The sequence below is a fragment of the Neopsephotus bourkii genome, unplaced genomic scaffold, assembly GCF_033783945.1.
Source record: "Neopsephotus bourkii isolate Nb327-2 ecotype Australia unplaced genomic scaffold, CSIRO-AGI_Nbou_v1 NB_1287, whole genome shotgun sequence".
In the NCBI taxonomy this organism is placed as follows: domain Eukaryota; kingdom Metazoa; phylum Chordata; class Aves; order Psittaciformes; family Psittacidae; genus Neopsephotus; species Neopsephotus bourkii.
Window position 1 is genome coordinate 2,407,126 of NW_026901771.1, and position 25,379 is coordinate 2,432,504.

Genomic DNA, 25,379 nt, shown 5'->3' on the forward strand with positions numbered 1-25,379 from the left:
AGTACATATGGGTACACTAGTACATTTGTACACTAGTACAATACAGCTGGGTACCAAACCAGTTGAGCTCAGTTCCCATCTACCAGCATTCTTTTCACCTCAGCTTTTGTACAAATATATTCAGGAAACAGAAAGAACAGAAAAGCATTTAGTCTGTGACCCTGTACCTTAATAAGCCTTTCTCCCTGGTGAAGCAGGGTTTTTTATCAGTCTCTTTTCCAAAGATATCACACTACAGGTGATTCCTAAAAGGTTAAACACCTCCTGTCAGAGAATGCATTTCATGTGATCTATTGCTGAAACGCTTAATGCACAACAGCACTACAGAACTGCAAGACACAAAGTGCTGTGATTTCAGGGAAGAAAGCGGCCTACAAGGATGCCAGAGTTGGACTCTTCATTAGGGACTGTAGTGACAGGACATCATAGAATGAGTTTAAACTGAAACAGGGGAAGTTTAGGTTGAATATAAGGAAGAAGTTCCTCCCTGTGAGGGTGGTGAGGTGCTGGAATAAGATGCCCAAGGAAGCTATGAATGCTCCACCCCTGGCAGCGTTCAAGGCCAGGTTGGACAGAGCCTTAGGCAACATGGTCTAGTGTGAGGTGTTCCTGCCCAGCGCATGGGGTAGGAACTGGATGATCTTAAGGTCCTTTCCAACCCAAACCGCTCTGTGATTCTGTGATTTGCTGCATAGCTGGGAATCTCTTTCTCTTTGCTCTGATGGTAGCCATACTGCCTAACTACTAGTACTGGGTGACTGTGATTAGTCTCATTGACAGTATACTTCTGATGGTCCAAATTCTGACCTGTCTGAACCATAAGAAACTCAAACATTCACACTCCTCTTGGCTACGGTGAGCATCTGAGAGATTTGTTAAGACAAGCTTTATGTTTGCAACGGAGGTAAAAAAATAAAACATTCATAAATGCAGTTGGAGAGGAAAACACAAAGAAGAAAAATATATGTAAATATGTGTAAAAAGAGTCAAAGAAGGAAACAGCCCAAAGATTTCTCTTCAGCTGGTGGCTCCTGGCACCTTGTTTAATTACTTATGCTTAATTAGGCTAAGAAATATGCAGAAAACTGAACAGAATTTGAAGGAAGGAAGAGTTCTGTCAAGATCTTCCTTGTCTTGTGGAGTTGTCCCACATTTTGTCATGAAATGCTTTTGATGATGGTGTTTTAGGGAGACTTCTACAGTGAACTAATTGCATCTTGGCATATGCCAGCTAGCCCCTTCCTTGTCCTGGTAGCACAAAACAGCTGAGAGAAAAAAACCCAAGCTTCTAAATACACTGTATTAGGTGTTATTAGATCTCAGACTCAGAGATAGAAAGTTTAGTCCACTAGCTAATAGATAATAACATTAAATAGTTTCCTACTAAGTTTTCTCCACTTGCTGGGAAACTGCAGATCACTGGAGTTAATGTCTTCTCCTGTGTCAGCAAGAGAAATCATATTTGCTACAGATCTGCCACTTAAAATTGGCTGTGCACTTCAGTCTGTTCCTAATGTGCCTGTACTCATGGATTTGGCAGGCATAGTTATATCTCATGAGCTTAATCACTAGGACTCCAAATTGCTCTTCAGCACCCCATTAAATGCCCAAAATCTCTTTGCTGTCTGTCTTCCAGCCACAGCTTGCTAGATTCATAAAAGAAACTCTCTCCAAAGTCTTCCTTGACAGTTTGACTGGAGGGCACTCTGGAAAAAATGTGAATGGCAGAAATCTTCTGGAATGACATTCAGTGCTTTGCTGCAGACAAAGTGGTCATGGGTCACTGACAGAAACTCGAAATGTTAGCAGTTTTAAGTATTTTTAAAAGATGAATAGACACTCAGCACACAAAATCCCCAGGCTTTCAAAAAGAGATCTTACAATTGTCCTACATTTGGAAAGGTTTGTCTGGTTTAGGACTCAACAACTCATGGCCCACAGGAAAATGCTACTTACTTACTTCAGCCAAACATACCCAGATCTGTAAATAACTTTGTAATACTCCAGGATAGATATACCACTGGACCCTTGCAAAGTATATCCTTGCACTTGTAGGGTACAACAATATCTGTATGACGATGACTGATTTGTATCCATTCTTTAAGTCCTGAAGCATATGTAGGAAACATTTTTAGCTAATCCCATTCATGAAGTGATACGGGGAGTCTAAGTTCTCCCACTGACACCTCTTGGTGCTCTTTGGTTAACTAGAACCTGAAGAACTAAGCAGAACATGCAGTATTATATTGAAACAGCTCTATCACCTAAGAACAACTCTGCCATATTAAACAAAAGGTCTACCTATCATAGTATCTTGTACTGAAATGGCCAAGAGCAAATAATGAAGAACAATATAGAAAGACGGAAATTGCTTTTCACATTTTCACATATTCTTGCAGCCTAAGTAATTTTCTTACTACAAGAAAATGGAACTTACTTCTGTTGAAGTAAAAATATTTTAGATTCCTCTTTGGCCGTGGTGCACACCATTCCTGTAAGAGATGCTCACTCACAAGACCATTTTTTTCTTTTAGTATCACATCCTTTCTACCTACACCATGTACTTTAGGTAGGTCAGCAGCAATTTCTGTTGTAGTCAGCGAAGAAGAGTTATGCCTCATCAATAAACCTTTCTTTTTATCAGGTATTTTGCCATAGATAGTTAAATAGCATTTCTTAACGGTTTCTGGTTTGAGGCTAAAACACTACACTTTATAGTGCTCAATTACTTTATTTGCTGTATTATAAATTGCATGATCTATTGTGATACTTCCAAAAAAGCTTAGACATCCAATCTCACTTGTTGAAGGGCTAGCTGGCAAGTGCATTTTTTTGCACATAGGTCTCCTTACAATATGAATAAATCTAAGAATGAATAATGCAAATGAAATTCAGATGTAGTCATCAGTGCTCTTCTACGTGCCCATATTAATTTCAGTATAATATGCTTCATATCAGTATCAGAAATACAAACTGCTGCTAGTTTCCAATAACTATTAGCTGTACGTGGGGCACACTGTCAAACAGATACACCATTTTATAAGATGCAGTCCCGTATAAATGCACAGTAAAATGCAATTGGTGAATGCAATCAAAACCAATGAGATAGTTAAATGTCCCTTCCATACAAGCAAAATGCTCCAAAATCCAATAACGAAACATAAATCCAGAAGCTGTCATAAAAACTGCTATTCTGGCAACCGAGTTTCATTTTGAAAAAGCTACCATACAAACAAAGCCAACTCTGATTTTGCCTCCTGATGTTACCCATCACAACTCTGTATGTTTTGCTTCCACTTGTTGACAGCTTTTTGCTATTCTCAACTTTGTTCACAAACAGTAGCAAGTTCCAAATGTGGGTTACATTCATTATTATTCTTGTATAAGAAAATACTATCTTCTGAAAACTCACAATAATGCCTTCATAATAGCACGTTTATCCAAGAACTTAAGTCATGATACAGCTTGCAGTCAATTCTTACTTAAGCAAAGTCAAGTTTATTTAATCAGGAAAGATGTCGGTTGGCTACAGGTTTTGAAGAACAGTATGTTGTCTGTATCACACAATTTGACTCATTAAAATTGCACAAAGAGAATTTGCTTCTTAAAACTTGTAAAATAGTAAAAGTGACCTTGCAAATATAGAAAGAAAGCAGATGGCAAAATTACTGAGTACTCAAGAAAGGGTGAGCTATCAAGGCAAATAAAGCCTATGAAATGTTTTATACCATTGGTTGTACTCACTTTCCCTTCATCTCTTGGGCTGTCACTTAAATGTACAACTGGCCCAGGGTGAGTCTTTGTGGATCTGCAAAACAAAAATCAATTCAAATCTGTGAATGTTTTTTGTATGAAGAGCTAGATGCTTACCTTACTTCCTAGGTGTGTTACCAACATGTAACTCCAACAGTTCAAAAGTCATTCTAAAATTCCCAGCAGGGGAAGACAACTACCTGAAAGTTACTGATTTCTTTTCATGTGCTCCTCTATCTCCCATTTTGCCATTATAGGCAAAGATTCTTCTTTGTTGATTAAACCTTTCTTTTGTTTTGGGGGGTTTTGTTTGTTTGCTTGTTTGAAATCTCACTATTCCTCCTGTTACAGTACTTTCCCCCTCTCATTTCCAAGGCTTTTTGCCTTTCCTAGTCTCCACTCCCTCTCTTTCTGCCCTCCCTCCTCATTTGCTCAATGTCAAGGCTAATCTAGCAAGTATTTGCAAAGTCTTCACTGGATTCATTTCAAATACTCCTAACAAGACTCGCCAATTGTATAATGACAGGGCCATGAGTCTTTGTAAGCCTCTATAAAGATTACTTCTTGTTCTTGTTGTTCCATCCTTTTTTGTAACCTGTACATGAAGCATGCAACTCAGTACAGGGACTGTTGCTTAAGTCATTGATGTCCAGCACCTGAGAGCAAATGCAAATCATAGGAAGATGAATAGACAGATGAAGATTTTTCAATTGTCATCTCTTCTGACCAAACCTTTAGGCCCTGGCAGTCATGCAGAGCAAGAAGACAAGCACCAGTCCATAGAACTTCAGGCCATGTGAATGCTTGAACAGAACAGGACCTTTCTTCTATCTAGGCTCTGGGGTCAGAGCAGAGTTGTTGAAGTTCAGCTTAGGATCTAGACTTGCATGGTCTTGGTTCACCAAAGGTCACCAAGAAAAAAATATGGCAGAGATTGACGGTACCCATAAAGCTAAGAATTTATCTGGAAGCCAAACCTAAAATCACCTGGGCTCTGAGCTTTAAAATAATTTGCAAAAGTACTAAAGAAGCAAACCTAAACAAGGCTCTCCAGCCAAATTGCTCAAAGGTTTTCCTTAGATTAACAACATCCCTCTTCCTTTGGCTCAAATATTACACTTAGCAAAACTGGCCTCTCTTCTACCAGGTCAGACTTCAAATCAAGACTCAGAGTGCTATGCAAAAATTTGAAGGGAACTCAAACACTAAAAAGGTGTGGAGCAATCCATACCCTTATAGATTCATCCTTCCTTAACCAGTATGTTCCAGCAGTCTTCAAAGCACGCACACTTTCCTCTGGCCTCTATTTTTTTGCCTGTAGAATGTTTTAAATATTTCAACTATTGGATTATGCACTAAAACTAGGCCAAAGCAGAGTAGTAAAGACCTTGTCTGATATTCACCCCTCAGCTGAAGACAGTGAAAAATTACTCCAGACATCCTTTGACCTTCCAAACTACATTTATTCCAGGCCAAAGGTATAGAGAACTTCAGGGCACCTAAAGACCAAACAACCCCATCCTTTCACTTATATTTTACCATTATCGCTAGCTGAATACACAAAGATAGCCACAGTGTGGCAAACCCTTTTCCTTCGTGAACCTTCCCCACAGGATGGTCCCATGCCACCATCTTCAGCTTTGGCAGATCCTGTTTCCACAGATACCTGAAGTACATTATTTTTCCCCATGAGATTTCTGTGAGCAAGGTTTCTGCAAGAGCATTTTGCAACATATCACAGCACAGAAGTGAGATGAGCAGGAAAGCAGCAGCCAGCCAATTTATACAGTAATATTCTATACACACAGTCTTTAATGGTGCCAGCAGCAGCTACCCATTTGACTTGAGACTTGGCACTCAACCATTTTTGCAGAGATGCAGTTAGCAGGAGATCTGGCTGTCATTCCTATCCAAGACAACTGACCAGTTGGGGCTGAGCTTCTGTTTGTGAGTAACCTGTACTGGAATAAAAAAAGTCATTTCCACACCACCAGACTTTGGAGCAGGCCGGGTAGGTAGACAATGAGGGGTAAACAAGGGGTAAGATGAGGACATTTGCAAACAAGACTTGCACATCTGCCCTCAAGAGAGTGAATATAACATCTTGGGACATTCTAGAATGCTTTGAACTTTGTTTTTGACATAGGTTCACCTACCTGAACTGGTCAGAGTATGTTGATGGAAAGAACTAGGTCTGTTTGGGGTGCGTGCTGCTTGTGGCATGAGAGGCAAAGCAGGAAGTATAAGAGTAAGAGGGGAAAACAAAACCAGGAAGAGAAGAGGCAGCATAATAAATGTTACTGTTTAGCCAGATGAGAACCACTGACAGATGACAGAAAAGGGAGCAGAGCCAAGTAAACAGCAGGCACGACTAAGCTGGCAACAGCCACAGTGGTGGAAAGAGCACACACACAGGCTGACAAGGCATACTGGTTTGGGCGGTTATCCCAGCCCATTAAACTATCCAGTATGCAGGCTGGGTTGCTTGGTCTTACCAGTATTAGTACTTCACCAGGAATATTGGCAAAACTGGGGCAAATAAAGGAAGAAGGGGAAAGCACATATGGTCTTCCTAAGGTAAAGGTTGATCCCACCGAGCCCACCCTTTGTACCCACCAATTTTAAAAGTCAAGAACAATTCCAATAAATCTGTGCAACCAGTTTTCTTCTTAAGATACATACATCATTGCTTACCAAAGAATGGGTCCATTTATCTTTGGGTAGCATACAACTCTTACATGAACTGTAGGCACTATATGTTACATTAAACTGTAGGCTAAACATATTTTCATTATCACAAAACTAGTTGTTCCTAGTAAGGAGCTGGGTGAGGGTCTTGTGATCAGCCAGGGTCAACCCACCACAAATACCTTGATTGCTTAACAGCTGACAGCTTTTATTATATACAGGTGAAAGGAAACAGAGTCTATTAAGTTTGGCAGACGTAACACTAATTCTGTCGGGAAATGAGAAAGGATCTTCTTCAAACAGCTGTATATCCTGGAATTCATTTCAGATGTGTCACTGCAGATAAGATCACCTACAGAGTTTCTGGGGCAATGACAACAGATGTTCCTGAAGCTTTTTGGACTTGTAGAGCCTACTTCCTGGCAGTCGTCCTGCACTGCCTTTCCAGGGCTCTAAGAAATATTGGGGTTTAGACATACAAAATAAAGTATCTGCATCAAAACTAACTCCTTTTTGGACTAAACAACAAGGAATATTCATGAGTGGCAGCACACAGCTTTTGGTTTGGTTTAGGGCAGAATATCCCCCATCTTGGGAGAGATGTCTGGGAGAGGATATACTGATACAAAATAATACCAGTTCAGAGGGAGCAGGGGAGAAAACTGTGTGAAAGGGTTGTAACTTTCTCCATCCTCCATGGTCTTTTGCTTGTTGCTCTCAACCTGCCCTATGGCTGGATCCAGGAGAGACATGATAAATCTCTGACAATACATCTATCTTGCTTCTCCTGAAAAGATGTTCTCTCTTTACTAGTGCAGGACTGTCTAGGAACCCAAAGCTAATTCTTCGTGCCACAGTAAGGCCAGGAATAGTCTGTCAAAGGCAAATCAGTGCCTTACTTCTTGCATCTCCTTATCTCCTCAAGGAAAGTATGTATAAACCAGAAGGAATATCACTATTTTTTGGATCCCTAGAGAAGTGTTGCTTGTAAAAAGTGTGCCAGGCATTACGCTTTACAGTCAATTTCTCCTAAGGGCAGACACCATGACTGCACTAGAAGTAGGATTAAATGAAGCAATTTAGTTAACTATATTATATTGATAATATTAGTTTACTCTAATGAAACTCTATCAGAGCTACTGATACAGTAATTACTACTTTCATACAGAAAATTATACTGCATGTGGAAATGTCTCAAGCAAAAACATTTTGCCTCATGTAGTTTTAGCATGTATAAACTGTTCTGTTTCCCCTTATTACTACTACAGTAGACTAGTCAGGAGAATGGAAAGTCATATGCTGGCATTTTGGAACAGCCTACAAAGAAAGAAGAACACGGCTGAATTACATTAAAAGCAAAAGCAGAGATCCAATAGCTCCTGGAAAGGATGAAGAGGTGCTGGGAAACCAAACACACTTGAAGCTATCATGAATAAAACACGCTATTGTTGGTGACAGACACTTGTGTACAGGCATTCCTTCAAGCTGTGTAAAAACTAGCTAGACCCTATCCCTTGAAGTAAATGGTAAAAATAAGGCATAAGTGAAACAGTTGAGCAGAGAATTCTTTATTTTCAAATCCTAGCTGAGGTACAGCTCAGAACGAGAAAATAGAAGCTCTGAAGAGACATGAAAAGGATAAGACACAAAGCAAAGTCTAAATAGAGAAGAAATGATACAAAAATGAAGGTCAAGTCAAAAGAATACCAGCAGTGATTCAGAGTAAAAAATTCCTGAAGCAGAAGCTGCCCTGAACTGAGCAAGAAGAAAGTATGAGCTAATGATACAAAAGATTGCAAAATTTCATAGCTTTCACTGACCTTTAAGCCCACAAAACCAGACTGAAACACTGAAAAATGGAACAAAAGGTTCCCATGGTAGCTATACAGAACTAGAAGTTTGTTGTGAAATTAGGGATACTTGAAGCTGTTCTGAACTTCTTCAGAAGTTACTCCTGACAGCAGTAGGTATTCATTCATTTGGTGCATGTTCGTTTCTGGGAGATGAGAGAGCTGGTTTGCTGTGATCCTTGACTCCTACTCAGGAGAACAGGACTGAGAAGAAGAAACCATTCACAGTAACACAGCAGCCTTCAAAACACTTGAAAGGATAGAAAAAACATAAACCAGAAAATGCAAAAAGAAGTTTTCAGCAATGTTAGAATTGGACTCCAGAAAATGTGGAAAAAACATAGATGGTGGATTCCTCCCCCAGTCTGGGAATGTTTTATGCACTCTAAGAAACAGAGTGACTTAAATAATGTTGTAAGACCTTCAAATATCGAGACAATCTTAAAGCAGGTAAAAGTGATTTATGACAAAATGGAATCAAATCAAGAGAAAACATCTTCCTTTAGAAAAAAGTACCCTGCCCGGTTCCAGAAGCATTGTAATGATTTCTGAGCAGAATGAAAACCTGGTGGTAGAAAGCGGCAGGAGTTAGGAGAGAGGGGAAAAAACCCAAACCCCAAAACCATCTATCTTAGTCACTGTTCCAAAGTTAACTGAATGTGACAGTGCTGAGAAAAGCATGTGCATAAGCCGATACTTTCATAGTGCCAGTAGTCAGACATCTTCCACAGTTCTGCTTTCCACAAAGGTGCAGTGCAACAGAGATTTTAAGACTTTCTTTTCAGTGGTATAATTACAGAGAAATTCAAATGAGTAAGTTAGATACATCATGCATACGCTGTGGATCAAAACTGGGAACTGGAGTAAGTAAGAATAAGTACAACCTCAAGGTGCAACTTCTAGATTGTCTAGAAGGATGCCTTGCAACTTGCACTTGCTTTTTACCTGCAATTATTTCCAGTTAGGTCCGCACACAGAGAGGGTAGCAGTTGCTCCTAGACTGCTAATTCTGTGTACTGCTTTCCCTCACTGCTGTGGAACCGTTGGCTCTGATACACATCCAGGAAATGGGGATGGGCAAGGAAAGAGCTAAGAAAGGAAAGACCCAGTTATGGTGCTATCATAACTGCGTTGCAGTATTCCCAATTCTTTGATACTCCAAATTCCACACGTTTTGTCAAGGTTCAAGTATTCATTATTTAGTAGGGTGTTCAAACACTGGAATCTGCAGGCTTGCAAAGAGGGCTTACAATGTGTATTTCACATTTTTGGAGTTCCACAGACTCATACCAAGATCTTCCTTTACTTCCCAACACCAGATGACCTTCCAAAATGTATGATCCTGCAGGCTGAGAAAATTAATTTTACTGTAGTTGGAATAAATGGCTGGCCCTACTAACTATTATACTATTCCAGAACTGTTTCCAAGCACTTTTAAAGAAAAGAGAGAAACCATTTGCTTATTAGAGAGTAGAAAAACCAAGCCATATCATGAGCCCCAAACATGGCTGGCAAAGGACTGCCTTTGCTACATGACAGAGAAATGACAAGTGAAAAGGTTAGGAGTTATTCTTCATTCCTGGCTGACAAGGTGCTTCAGTGTGGTCTGAGGTAGTGACAATGCATGAGATGGCAGAAGTGGCTGCGACAAGAATTGCTAGACAAAATGTTTCTAAAACTCCCCATGCTCTAAAGTTTTCTCTCAGCTCTGGACAAGGCCAGATCCACTGAAACTTAAGAGAGTGCACATGATTTATAAAGGACACAGGTCCTTTATAACACAGGTATTCTGACCTCTTCAGGCTACCTTGGCCATGGTATTTTAGCAGTGTATATGGAAGCCCTCTTCAACCATGTTTGATTGGTTGCTTTGGTTGGTTACTCACAAAATGAGCTGTAATCTGGCTTTACAGTGACTTCAATGTGGTAATATTCAGTTTAACATTCCAAAGTCAAAACATTGCAGGTTTTTTAAAAAATGAACCAGTTCAATCTCCTATTGGTTTTTACTGTAAAGCCTTGAAACCTTAGTGACAACTGAGTTAAATTCAAGTTATAACAATTCATGGCGCTTTCATTAGAAGTAGGGGTGAGTCAGTGAAGAAAATGAGGAGGAATTCTGAAAGAAAGTCAAGTTGTGTTGGCAGACTTAGTCTGCAATTTTACAAACTGGATGAGAATTGCACTGAAAAGGGAAGAGCTTATTTGTGCAGATGACATGCTCAAAATTCTATTTCTATATCCTCCATCTAAACTGAGGACTTCAATATAGCAGCAGAGCAGTCACTTTTACTGGTCTTTCCCTGCCAATAAGTTTGACACAAATATGCTTGGACAAAAGGCAAACTCTCTCCTTCCAAGCTTGATAGAGAATAGTAACATCTTCAAACTAATCCCATACTCTGAATTGATATAAACTATCTCGGAATGAAAAACAATGTTATGAGCACTATTACCACCGTTTATGCTAAGGCTGAAGGTATTCCATACAAACATGAAGTTTTACATATATATGTTTTCCTATTTTATTTCATCTTTGCAAGTACCTAACATCAACAAGCCCTCTGAACTCATAAAGCCCTGAGGAATCTGGTCTCATAGCTGATCTTACTGGGAGCAGGTTGTAACTAAGCAGCCCTTCTTTCCCACATGCATTTCATTGAAGCGATGCACCGTTCTGTTCTGTTCTCATTAAAAGGTTGTTGTGGCCATTTAAATTAAAAAATTATCCAAAAGAATGTTGAAAGAATTAGGATGTAGGAAGCGAAACTTGGTGGAAGGCTTCTACTTCATAAAAAACTTACAGGTTTATTTCCATGCACAGTAAAAATACCCTAATGTCCAGAGGAAAGAAAATTCCAAGCGTGTGCAAAATGTTCTTGAAGCCTCAAAGGCATTACCTACTCAATTTAGTATATACACATTTTAAAATACAGGAATCAAAAAACCTCTTAAGATGACAACATCACCAGAACAGAGTGAGAAACAGAAAATAATTCAGATACCTCTCATCTGAAGAGCTCAAAGTGAATGTGTTTATTCTGCTTTGGATTAAACCACATTTTCCACCAGTAACTTTTCAGCCACAACTCCCAAGCAAAGTCTTACAAAGGCAGCACATACAAACATTCCAAAATCAAGAACTGGGTAAAATATTCCCTAGCAGACTGGATCCTGATTACCTTTTGAAACCTTGGTTTTACCTCTTTTGAAGATGAAAGTTGGTTCTTATGACTGTGCTTACGAAGTTTGGTGGGGGCAAAGAAGAGGAAAGAAAACAAGGCATGAGTTTTGTCAACCTGGGGGACACAGGGATTAGTAAAAGTCAGTCATAATGGGGGGGGGGGGAGAAGGGGAGAATTTTGGAGAAAAGAAGCTGCTATCAATGTGATGTCTGCTTGGGGCAGAGAATTAGATCCACCACTGTAGGCCTGTAATCCTATTTGTAGATACTGTCCTCTCGGTTCATTGACCTTGGTGAATTTCCATTTACTACCAGAGCTTACAGGTACCTCATAACATGAAGAAGATGTCTCAGAAACTATATGAAATACTACAAGTTTGCCCACAGCAGTTCCTCTTGCTGGCACTTCACAGAGGAAACAGCCCAGAAAGAATGTTTTGTTTCTGCTGAGGCTTTTACTTGCAAGAAGTGGAGATTTATCCAGCTCAGATTTTTATATGCCTCACTCCTTCATACCCATGACACAGGCACCTGGGTTAGCCTGTTAGAAAACTGTCATTTAACAGACACTTTCCCTATCACTTCATCAGGTTTTGATGAGCCTGATTTAACTTTGAAATTAGTCCTGTGTTGAGCAGGAGGCTTGGCCTAGAGACCTCCAGTTTAGTTTCACCTAATGATTCTATGTTTCATTGAAGAAAACTTCTCCATAGAGTCTTAGGGGCCAATATATGCCATTATTCTCTTTATAGGATGTTTGGAGGAGATGGTGGTCCAACTACCCTTATAAAATAGCAAAATCTGAATTTGGGATATTCATGGATGTCTGTATTTCAAGGAACTTCATAGTTAAACAGACTGCCAAATAACTTTTTCTTTTCTATAATTTATAATTACACAGTCTCGATCACAAACCTGAATTCCTAATGTCCTGGAACAAAACAGTTAATACTGCATGCGCATCGTTAAAATAAAAGGCTTTCAAAGGATTTGTTAGTATTTGTAAAAAGAAATTATTCTTAAAAGCAGATCTTAAGACAGCTGTGAAAATGACTACGGACACAAATGCAAAAAAGTCTGCACTTACAGTTCTATTGCCTTGTTCCACATGATAACATATCCAGAAAGAATGAAGGACTCGATATTTACAATGTGTGTATTTCCTCTCTCTGTTCCAACATAGAGCCATTTACTCTGGAAAGGTAGATGGCAGTAAGTAATCCTGGAAAGGAGAAACAAAAGAAGTGACAGAATATTGTATTAACAGTATTTTTCATCATTTCTGCAGACGAAATAATTGTTTTAGTCTATAACCTGAGAAAAGCCTGCTCAGCAGGACAGAGTGTTCTGAAAAACATGCAAGTTTTGGAGGTCATCTCCAGAAAAAAGTAGAACAGAACATGAAACAAAACAGGGCCAATTCCTAAAGGACAGGAAAAAAGAGGTCTATGTCTTGAGAACTGAAGTAAGTCATGTTATGTCCAAGAGCATGTAAACTGCACTATGATGGAATCCAACACTCAAGTTAGGCTTTCTTATTTCCTTTTTTAGAACAAGCAGTTTTTGCAGTTCAAGAAACAGAAGTTAATGGACATCAGCAGGATGAACATTTTGTACATTAGAAGTGTAACGCCATCATTCACAGAAGAAAACATTCAATTTATTCGCTATCTGGGAGAGTAGAGCAGAAGATAACAGCATTACCCAGAGCAGTTAAGTATCTTACCATAGATACGCTGAATCCTAGACTCATATCATCTTACAGGTGATGAACCAGTGCTATATTAGTTCAGAAAGATATGACACTTTCTCATTATAAGATATATAAGTTTTCACAGATGATGAATGAGTAGGTTCAGGTTTGATATTCTAGTTATTATATAGATACTATGTACATTCATGCAGGTATTTTGCTTGGTATGCCATACATTATGATTATTTATCATTCAGTTCTCTAAGCAGTCTATTTCTAGCTTTTCTATACAAACCTGATTTTTCCACAACACCTTCCTCCCCCACAAATGCACAGACATTATTTAAGAACATAGATATTTCAACTTTTTATTCTCATGGTACAGTGATCTTTCTGAACTAGTGAGAAAGGAGTGAGAGGGGTGCTGGCTGTCTTCCAGTGATGTGGCTCTCTCAGTAACATAAAAGTCCTCAGAGTAGAACATTTGTCACCCTTTGAATTAAAGGAATTGTTCACTATTTACATACATTTCACATACTTTCTGTAATTGTTCCCTGGAAGGTACTTTCAACAAACAGTAAGATTCCAAACAGATTTTACACAGGATTTGGATAGTTATGCAGTTTTCCAAGTATCTAATCATGTGGCAGAACATTTACCATTGAATTAATCCAGGTGAGAAATTATTACTTTTGCCATATGTGTCACACAGTTGAAATGTACAGACTTCACATCCTAATTTATGGGAAAACTATATTACTGACTCATGACTCCAGAATATGGCTTTACCCTTCACAGAAATCTTGTTCTGCTGATGAAAGTGAGACTTCAGTATCATATAGGCTTTGTTCTATCTATCCATCCGTCCATCCATCCATCCATCCATCCATCCATCCAGTGTTACGTTTTATCATTAGTTGTCTAAATTTGGCAATAATTCCAGTGCTCTTAGTGGAAAGAGAACCACGTTCTATTAAGAGAATTGCTTTGACGATGGTACAGTTTAGTATGCATAAATGAAATGCCTTCAACAGCAACTTAGTACTTACATTGTGGGTGCAGTCAGATCGACAAATGACTGACAGGAAGAACTGCAGAATGTATACGCTACCTACATATTCCTTGCTGCAGTTAAAGCATTAGCTTTATTGTTATGTTCTTCTCAGATGCAAAGAACAATTTGCCCTTTGTAGCTTTGTAGTTTTACAAATGTGAAGCCAGTTTTCACATCTTTCCTCATCCTTTTCATTAAACAACTCCTTTCACTTTATCTCCAGACACACCATTTGCTACACTTCTGCTTAGTTTGATATTTAGTCCAAATATATTTTGTTTCTTGCGTATCTGTATTTGCTCTGCTTCTTTTTTTTCTCTTGCACTACAAAGCAAATGCATGCTCTGTTAGTTCCCAGCCCATGCAAAAACTTTCCTGCTCCCTCAGATAAATCCTCTTAGCCACTTCACACTGATGCTCATTCAGCACTTGTTTGCAGCAAACTGTTAAATTACAGGAAGAGAAGATATTTGTGACTTTGGAAATGTTGAAAATGTACCTGTCGAGTGACTGACAACTCATGAGTTACAAAGTGAACCCTAGTTGACTTGAATGCTGCTATTCCAAATTCCTGCCGTTATGTCATCAGACATAAGCAGGTTCAAGTGCACCCAGGACCATATTCATTTCAGTTCTCTGATAAATCCATTCACAAGCCAGTATGCTGTACTGCGGAAAACTTGGTCTCCAAACTGCAAGACTGAATCCAACTCAAAATCACCTCAGATTCCATATGAGGCTGCTCTGGTCTGCTTGTTTCCCATTTTGAAATCTGCCTGGAGGTCATGATCTCTAGCATGTACTGCAACAGCAACCATCAGACTAAATGGAAGTCTCAATTCCCAGCTCCTGCATGTCCTCCTTTTGCCTGCCTTAGGCTGAAAATGTCAAGAACATAGTATTTCAAAAGCAAGGTGTTGCAGTAAGAGCAAAAGTACTAACTACTGCCCATCAGTTACTAGACTTACTTTCCTAGTGGCCTATCTGGAATCCCAGGACCAGTAGGCAGTTAAGTCTGGATATATAGTCTGAAGGACCAGAAGAGAATTAGGCATTTGTAAAGAATGAAGAAAATGATCACGAATTTTCCTGTTTTCTTGAGCTCAGCTGCTTCCTCTTAAGTAATTTCATTTTGTTCTGAGAGATTCATGGAACAGTCATGAATATGCAGGAAGTATTCTGCATATTCCCTCTCCCACAGTGAAAACTACCTTATGAGTCCTCATCGTTTACCCAAACTGTTATGAGACAATATCAAATACCATCCTTTACAATATTTGAGCTTATAATGCTATTCTCTTAAAGACAATACAGTTCTGTAACAAGGATTGCTAGGCATTTTAATATATGTTGTTAGGCTTCACCAAAGCCATACGATTTTCATGTTCTCAGAAAACTATGTATTGCTCTGAAGTAGTTTTCTTTTACATTACGTAAATTAAAAGCAAACTGCTTTATGTATTATTGACTCTTCACTTTTACAGAAAATATTAACCTGACTTTGAGGTTTGAAAGCTTTGAAGCAAGACTCAGATTTTTAATGAACATCTTCCATTTCAGTAAGTACTGAAACTGCATTAGGATTTTTTCTAGAGAAAACAATGAAGTCTCATACTGTGGTTTTCACGGTGGCTGAAAGGTATCCTTCTATTAGTCATCTATACCACAAGCCAATTAGGGTGTCCTTTGATACCTTTACAAAGTCCAGTCAATTAGCCAGAAAGAAAGGCTATTTTTCTTTTTAAGAAGATAGGGGTTGTGGTGATTTATGCCAGTATGAAGGGCTTCTGCCAAAATGTAATCAGATTGTCAACCTGATTGAGATAACATGGACCCCAAGTAAATGGAGACCTGAGAATGTGCTTAACAGAAAGCCAGAAATGTGGATATTACACATTTTTAGCAGCAAGCCACAATCTTAAGGTCATTGATCATTATAAGAAATAGTAAAAAATATGGACTAAGACCAAAAAAGGTGTTCCTACGCTGCCAAAATAGTTTGGAATCTTGTATCAGTTTTCCAATGTATTCAAAGCACAAAGCTGGATATAAAATTTTATTTAAAATAAGCAATAGTTGACAAGCAAAACATCTAAATCTGTTTTTTCTTTAAAGCAAAGACTTTAGCAGAAATCCTGAAAACATTTCTAAATTTATGTAAGCAATAAGAAAGAAAACAGAATAACTTAAAGAGGCTTTGTCAAAAGGAACATATTCTGAGCAGCAGATCTTGAAAAGGCACATTTCTCAGAAAATCACAGCACTCTACAGTCTCACAGCTCTGACCAGAAAACCTCACTGCATATGAACAGAATACTGCAATGTTATAATAACTGAGACTGCTGCATTCGTTAAACATTAGTAAAGATTCTCAAGTGGCCTGAAATCATCTTTATTACACTAAGCTTGTTGCTCTAAGAAAAAGAGGAGATAATGTTGAGAACTCTTCCTTCTGCTCTTGATTTGTTTTTATTCTTTTAATATTTCAGTATGAAGAATTTCCCTGGAACACTATTCCTGGTGGGGAGTGGAGAGAGCTGGAGAAGCAGGGAGAAGCAATTGCATTTTTGTCCAAATGATGGACAGTTTTTCCAATTTAATTATTTAACTGCTCATTCCTTGATATAAAAACTGCAACTAAATTTATACTATGCTTTTTCCCCTTGTACAGATAATCTTCAGTAAGGACAGCTGTAGAGTATGTATAGCCCTTATGTCCAGCATTGACTGGCAAAAGAGTTCTGTTTCTCTAAGTCCCCAAAAAAAGGCCCCATCAGTTTGGACTCCACTCATAATCCTACCTGGATAAACTGCACCATCCACGCACTCAGAAAAGATGGGAATCTCACAAATTTACAGACGAGGAAGACAAAGCATGAAGGAGAGTGAACTTGGAACATGAGTAGCTGACAGAAAGCAAACCCCGTAGCTACAAGGCACATCAGCCGTAGTCCTCGCCCAGCTGCCTTCTCTCAGTGAGTACTAAGTTACAGGCACTGTCTTACACCCAACTTACAGGGCATTGTCCCAGCATGGATGAGTTCAGCTGCTGAGAAAGTTAATCACCTTCTTAAGAAGGTTATGTATACCAAAAGTCTACTCTTTCATTAGAGTGATTACAGCTCCCTCCCAGCTTAAGGAAACTCCTCCAGCATCCCCTGATGCTTTCAGTACTCTCCACTAATTTATGTTACTTACCTCAGCTGGTCATCACCACAAGCTGCCACCTGATAGACTGACCATCCTCCTGGTACTAGCCAATGACTAGCTGATGTTCTGTTAGGTCCTCTTTCAAAGCAGCTCTTTGTAGAGAGGAATCTGTGGCCTGTGTGACCCTGAAGGAGAACTCCCCACAGAGGAAAAACACTCGATAAGCCCTTCCCTTCCCTCTTGACTTCTGCAGCATTTATTCTCCCCAGCAATGAAAACTACAGCTGCCAAGGGTGCCTCATGAGTCTATAGACAGTCCCCTTCTCCCTCCAGCAGCAAACACATGTTATTTCCACACAACTTATTTATCCCTTGCTAGTCCCTTAACCTTTTGGTATTTTTAAACAAAATTACTATGAGAAGTCCTTACTGACAAAGAAGACCAGACTCATCGAATGCCCCTCCTTCTCCAGTGGTTGAAAGCAGACTGGCCTATCTGAGGGAGCTTCTGGCTTCTGTAATTCTCAGAAAGCGTTGAGCTCCTTTTCTGCCCATTAACAAGCAAATGTTACAGCTGAGATTATTGCTTTGAGCCATGAAATGCACACAAGAAGATTTAGACAGATACTGCAGCAAAATAATCTGTAGCTGACCTGAAGTGCCTATAACAGAAGCACAGGGTAAAGCTACAGACAGTGAAGAAAAGGAGCTGTCTCTAGTAGATCAAGCAAACATGTAAATCATGAGCTATTTGGCCTTTGGAGGTATTTACTCTTCTTCCTGGACTATGTATAAATTTGGAGCTCATCAGCTCTCTAGGACATGTAATAGCAGCAATCCATGCAGTCTGACATCCATATCATGATGTTTTTGCAGCAGATGGTTGTACAGTTCCTCAGACAGACATGAGCTGGGGCTGTGCATAGTAATGATAACAGTGTTTCCCCCCAGGATGGCCTGTTTGAGTGATTATATACCAGGAAGTCCTAGGAAGGCAGAAATCCAAGTTGAACTCCATTATTAGGATTTCCAGTGTTAAAGTTTTAGTTTAATTTACTTGAAGTGTATGTGCAGTCTCTAGAGCTGACATCAGAGTACAGAAGTATTTTAAATTGCTAACTGGCAGGACTGAGAGTCATAGAATCACAGAATCATAGAATAGTTAGGGTAGGAAAGGACCTTAAGATCATTCACAGTTCCAAACCCCCTGCCATGGGCAAGGACACCTCACACTAAACCATGTCACTCAAGGCTCTGTCCAACCTGGCCCTGAACACCATAGAAAAACATGAAGTATGTAACAGTTCAGTACATCTGGGCAGTTTTTCCTTTCAGGGTCTTGGTGATACTCTTACCACCATATGAAGTCTTCATCTATTCAAACGAGTTTCTCCACATACCACACTAGATCCTTAGAACATTTGTAGTAGCCACACACACAGATCCCAGCAGATGGTGAATGAACTAAACATGCCTTTGAGACTGACTCTTGTGGTCCACCTGGTTTTTAATAGTGCTATTTAGTTTCAATTTACGTTAAGAAAACCCTTCTGTTTCACATGTATTTTCTGCTAGCATCATCAGTCATGATGACAGCATAACAAAAGCATTGGAGTATTAAAGCCCATTGTTATTTAGGGGTATCTGAACACAAGAATAAATTAGGTTCTCAAAATACTGCACAAACATTTCCATATCTGTTTTTTTTTCCAGTTGGGCATTATACAGACTGCTCAAATATTCTTAGTTGTGTTAAGAATATAGTGCATACACTACAATTAAAGTTTATGATAGACCTGTGTAAGTGAAGAATATCTAATGAAGAGTGTAATAATTAGAACTTAGTTCTATTTTTCCATCAAATTAGTCAGGAGCTGAATGTGACTGTTCTGTTTATAACTACTCAGTGAATCATATTTAACAATAAATTCTAGTTTATAAATGAAAGTCACAAACTATTTACATTTAAACACTGTGAAACAAGTCATCATTTAGCTCATATGCTGCTGTGCCTACTTCCTGGCTGAACTGTCAATACTTGCAAACAGAAGGACCACTTGAATACATTACTTAAACTTAGTCCTTTTAAAGTAGTCTGTAGAGATCAGTGATGTAAAGAAAGAGACAGTAAATGAATTGCTTTACATTAGGCAATTCAATACATATTCCTTATGAAGGAACATGAATGAACTACCGGGTCAAATCAGTGGCAGCAGTTACTTTCTAATGTTACCCATCTGTTTGCAATGTCCCCTTCAAGTCTGGTATCTCACATTCAGTTTATGTAACTGGTTCATAGAACAGCTTTATTTGTCTTTATTTTATATTGCTTTAGCTACAAGTATTCTTTACAGTCATTTTTTGCACCAACAGTGGTAACTGTGATACAGGAAATACGCATTTGGTGCTCCTCTCTTTTGCTTTACACAGTCCATCAGTTTCCTGCAAATTAATCACTGCTTGAACTAGAACAATTTACTAAGATAGCTGTCTTGATTTCAATAACATCAATAATGGAAGATTCCTTCCAAATGCTGAGGTACAACAAATCCGGATTCCATCTCTAAACTATAATGTCAATATAAATATATCCAAAGCAAAGTATTCTTCTAGCTGTTTGTGAGCGGGCTGTATATAATGAACAGACACACACACGCCTCCCCAGTTCTATAAATTGTACTTGCAAAATATGGTAAGAAAATATTTTGACTTTCTAGGTTTGTTTTAGGCAAATAGGCTTGAATAGTGCTGCTCGATACTTTATGCAGCTATTGTGTTGTGACAAAGCGAAAAGGCTTATGCGGTCCTTCTCATGCAAACTTCTTAGACATGTCACCTGGCTGGTGGTACACTGCTGTTCTATAAGTCCTTAAGACATCTATACACTTTCATGTTGCCCCTTACCTGAAATATACAGAAACAATCTACAAGAATAAGAAAGAGGAATACAAGAAGCAGAAAAAAGTGGTCCAATGTTAAGAAATGCGCATCTCAAGATATTTTGTGTCTAACTGGGTTTTTTTTCTTTGGATCTACCGGCACATTCTGAAACATCCTGATTTTTACAAACTGGGATTAATTCTTAATCCTTTGAAGTGTTAAAAATTAAACTGTAGAGTGCAAGTGAAGCAATATCGATAGTATACTCAGCTCCTTGTTTTCCTTCTTTCTTATTAAAACAAGAGCAAAATGAGGCTGTTCCTCTGTTTCTTCAAGACCTAGAATTTCCTGTGTAAAACTTCTGGACAGGTGAAGCAACCCTATAAACCTAAAGTTAGGTCTGTTCTTGATTTGTGACCTTACTGTTTTGGATGAATTTGCAAATACAAGTGTAATTAATATTCTACAACCTTCCATAAATATTTGGCTGAAGATACAAATGCTTATCTTAGCTACACAAAACGTTACTGTTGCAACTATGGGAGCCATTTATAACAGGTGTTAACATAATTTACAAACAGTTAACTGAAACTTAAAAGAATAAATCAGGAAAAAGGACGTTTTTGTATTAGATGTGATACATTTTATTAGATTAGTAAACCCAGAGGACTCCCTTGAATAAAGACTGAACTTACGTATTTGGATAAAACCTTATGAGGTCATCATGAGCATTTACAAGGACAGTCAAAGTAAACAGCATGCAACAGGTCCCTTGTTTTTTAACAGTTTTATCTCTTATAGCTAACCTTACAACTCCACAGAAGATCACCCTGGCCTGCTCAACATGACATAACACGTACAGCTACACTGTAACTTCCTATAATACAAAATACAGGCATTTAAATTCTCACCTTCTGTAACTCAATGGCTATCTGCCTTGATAGCAGCACTGCATCATGTTACCTGGCATTACTGGTGCTCTAGAACAACTTCAGAGTCACTCTTGAAATCCCAGTGTGCCAGGGGATGACAACTTTGTAGCCTGCACTACTAATAATCTGTTTAATCTTGAGGATGACAGAAAGTTACCTTCCTTCCTCTTGGACAAATACAAAGCAAAGAGACACCCACTTTTGTCAACTCTTTCTTATGGGTTTGACTGTAAATTCACTGGGACATCTTAGGTGTGGGAGCAGGATCACTGACAATGACAGTGGCATATTCTCCCTGGCTAGATCTTTAGTATCTTAGAATCATAGAATAGTTAGGGTTGGAAAGGACCTCAGGATCATCCCGTTCCAACCCCCTGCCACAGGCAGGGACACCTCACACTAAACCATGTCACCCAAGGTGACCAAAGGTACACAGTGGTACTGCAGTGGATTGAACAGATTTAACATGCAGACTTGCATCCAAGAAAAAACGGCAGGAAAATTACATGGAATCTTGCTTCCTTAAATAGTAAAAGATGCTGGAAGAAACCAGCATACATTTCATTGGCTTCTTTCTGGTGTCAACTCAAGGTCACTAGACAACAACAAGAAGAACAGAAGTTTGACAGAATCAGTAAAGTGAGCAAATCAATGAAACAGGGTTGGCAAATAGACTCTTGCTTTCACTTTTAGGGGACAGACAATGTGCATGATTTTTCTCTTGTGAAATCACCATTTCTTATTTATAGTACTTCATTTGTTCTCCACTAAATTCTATGAAGGTTAAATAAAAATGGAGTTGTAATACCAAGCATAGTGACAGTGATGGGCAATACAGACCACAACAGGAGCCACTGAGTTTTTTAGTAACAAAAGAAAGCTGAAAACCAAAGGATGGAAGAGGGAGACGACATTCTCAAAAGAGAAAGTTTTTGATTCTTTTCTTTCATTGATTTTGTGGCAGCTGCATTAAAAACTAAACCAAAACAAACCAAAACAAACCAAAAAACCACCTAAAGGTGGATTTTCTCACATCCTGAAGCTATAAATCAAAAATGCAGTTTTTGCTTCCCAATCCCATAGTTTCAAAAAAGTAATCTGGGACTTAGCTCAAAGATGAAAGGCTGAAACTTGCCTTCTGCTAAGCAGCTTGACTTTACAGACCTGTTAGAAAAGCAAACCAAATATATGGTACCATTTCATTCCCTGCTTCCTGCAACACACATAAATCTGTGTTTGTCATGCATTCTTACTATAATAATGTGATTTTATAGAAATATAAACTATTTTATAATAGATAATATTTTATAATATAAAATAGTTTAAACCTTATTTTATATCAGTACTGATCAAGTTCTTTTGAACTACTCTCTACAATCAGGGTAAGACTGAAATACTGAAATGCATCTTTTCATGTGTCTACTTTTTCTATGTATATACACTTCTTACTAGCTTCCATCAATTAAAATCATGTAGACTTATTGGAGACCAGCTGTTCTCATTTGTTATGCTTCAGTAGACAGGGACTCTGTGATTAATGGTCCTTGTTTTGCTGCAATCTGTAGTCTCTCTTCTCTTCCTGCTCATGTACTGTTTAATGAGATAATCTCAACACTGACATTACTAGCTCTATTTCTGATTTACTGGAATAATGCCCAGAGTTTATTGTGACAGAAGGAAAAGTATCCTACATGATTGCATTGGATTCTGCTAGAAGCTGACATGTGCCATGGGCAGGAAAGAGGTGGTGTGGTTTCCAAGAATCAAATGACTTAGTGCAACAGAATGGGTGCATGTTCTTCGCTGCTTCAATGTATGATTGGAAATCTAATGTAACAAAGGGCAAAGGACAGATCTGGACTATGAAAAATGTCTCCAAACTCAGATTTCAAAGCTTCAAAAAATAAACCCACTGATTTCCTGTAACTAACTTACAAGCTGAAAATTCCAACTGGTAAGTTAGACTGTTTACACTGTCTGAACCTGTTTCCATTTTAAAGACATCTTTGCTTGCTATTGTCTAATATGTCTATGTATGAGATGAAGTTCTTGATGCATTTTTGTATCACAATACTGGACTTCTCATTTACTATGACTAAGGCCGCTAAACAAGGCTGTTCAATGTATAGCTGTGTGGATGCATACATTTTCAAGTTTGCTATCTAAACCTGGCTTTACAGCAATCTGGCAGCACAGCTGCTATGTGAAAACAACATACCATGTTACCCTGTGTTTTCTCAAAGAAAGCATGAAGCTACTGACAAACATGCTTTATTTTCTACAAAGCATTAGAAACAACAAGCACACTGCTCAGCACATGATCTAATGTTTTCCAGCACATCCTTCTCTGGAGACATTCAAAACCCGCCTGGACACGTTCCTGTGTAACCTTATCTAGGTGTTCCTGCTTCAGCAGGGGGATTGGACTAGATGATCTTTTGAGGTCCCTTCCGATCTCTAACATACTGTGATACTGTGATACCAGCATTAGTTCTACTGCTAAGAGCTGATCAAGTTACTCAGGCAGGCAATCAGAGGTGGCCAGGTGATGTAAAAATTAAATCAACCAGAACATTCTTTTCTTCCCTACTGAACTAAAAACAAAACTTCACAAATTTCTTTTGCAAAATGGAATTTTGAAGAGATATCTGTTTTCTCATAGAAGTAATAGGAGTAATAGCCAGGGTAACAACAGAGGGACAAGTAAACTGGGAAAGTGGGTTTGTCAGGTCAGAGCCCTCAACTCCTTGTACTGTTAAGTCCCCAGGTTAAATGTGCTAGTTATGCATTTTCTCCAGTAGTTCTATGGGTCTTGATGATTTCGTGTGTGTGTGTCTGTCTATGCACATGTACACACACTCACACACATATATATGTGCACTGACATACATGCACATACATAAAGCAAATTTATGAAGTTATATCATTAGCTGCTATAAGTAAATTTCACGTTTTAAACATTTTAACTGTTGTATTTCTAGTCACGTTTGGCCTACCACCAGCTAGAACCAGCGTTTTGGTGCTTTAGAGTTGAGGGAGCTCTTGTTTAACATCCTTCACTTGATCGCGTTTCACAGTCTCAGATCAAATCTCAGACTCTTTTATGTACTTGCAAAAATATTTTCTGTAAAAAGCTTTAAATAAAGTCAAATTAATAGCTCAGGGATGGGCTGGGGGGAGTAGAGGCTATCCAGTACAGTTTTAGCAACACAGGGTAAGTAGAACTGATGATGGGTTGTGAGTAATCTGTCTGGTTTTTTTTGGTCCCTGCGCTATTAAATACAGCTGTTATATCTAAGAGTGTAACAATGGCTCATGGCATATAAGCCATTTTCTGTTAACGGGCTTTTAAATGCACTGCTGTGAGGAAAACATGAATTGATTTGCTATTTATTGATAACCATGAAAACAGAAAAACACTTGCCAAATTATTCATACTACTTTGTAATGTCTAAAGTCCTGTACACATGCTTTTTAAATGAAGGTATATATGTAACCTATGTAACATGGCACTGTATTTGGTGTTTTGAGACTTTTCTGAGTAGTTATCAAAAATATTACCTACTGTGCCATTGTTATTATTGCATATTTGAAAGTCTCATTATGGAAATAGAACCTTTATGTACAGAGCTGTGTAAAAATAGACCTTAAATATGTTAAACAGCTCTATTTGCCTTCAGAGAAGTTGTTTTGCAAACAGGTATAAAAGCAGATACTGTGGCATAATGCGTTTTAGGACATTTTTAACTGAAACAAAACTATAAATAATAATATTGGCAGAATCCTGGTAGACTAAAAATTACTTTGGAGAACAACTGTGAAAGTCACCATTAAAAAGGGATTGGAGAGTCTTAACTTCAAGGCTGGACCTGGATATAAACAGAGATATTTTTAATATTCTAGAATGAAAAATATGACCAGAATTTCTGTCATTAAAAGAGAGCTTATTGCATCATGTACAGATTAGAAAAGAAGTATTGTTCCCAACTGAAGGGTCTCGATATTCCTGGAAATGGCAACCGATTGATTTCTCTTCTAAACAGTCAATGGATCAATAAAAGGTGACATCTACCTTGGGGTAATCTAATCATAGAGAAACCAACCTAGTTTTAAACCAGGCAGCTTAAGTTCTTGCAGCACTTTTTCTGCAGTGGCACCAACCCAGATTGCATTACAATTACCCAAGAAGGTAAGC

General features: G+C 38.5%; 1 protein-coding gene across 6 annotated transcripts in view; it reads right to left on the reverse strand.

Moving 5' to 3' along the window:
- The window catches only part of STXBP5L (syntaxin binding protein 5L), a 189,253-nt gene that overhangs the window by 83,502 nt on the left and 80,372 nt on the right, over window positions 1-25,379 (reverse strand). For all 6 annotated transcript variants that reach the window (XM_061365408.1, XM_061365407.1, XM_061365409.1 and 3 more), the window contains exons 5-6: window positions 12,563-12,697; window positions 3,745-3,808 (exon numbers count right to left, since the gene is read on the reverse strand). In XM_061365408.1, coding sequence (XP_061221392.1) covers window positions 3,745-3,808; window positions 12,563-12,697 — 199 coding nt within the window. The remainder of the gene's footprint in view (window positions 1-3,744; window positions 3,809-12,562; window positions 12,698-25,379) is intronic.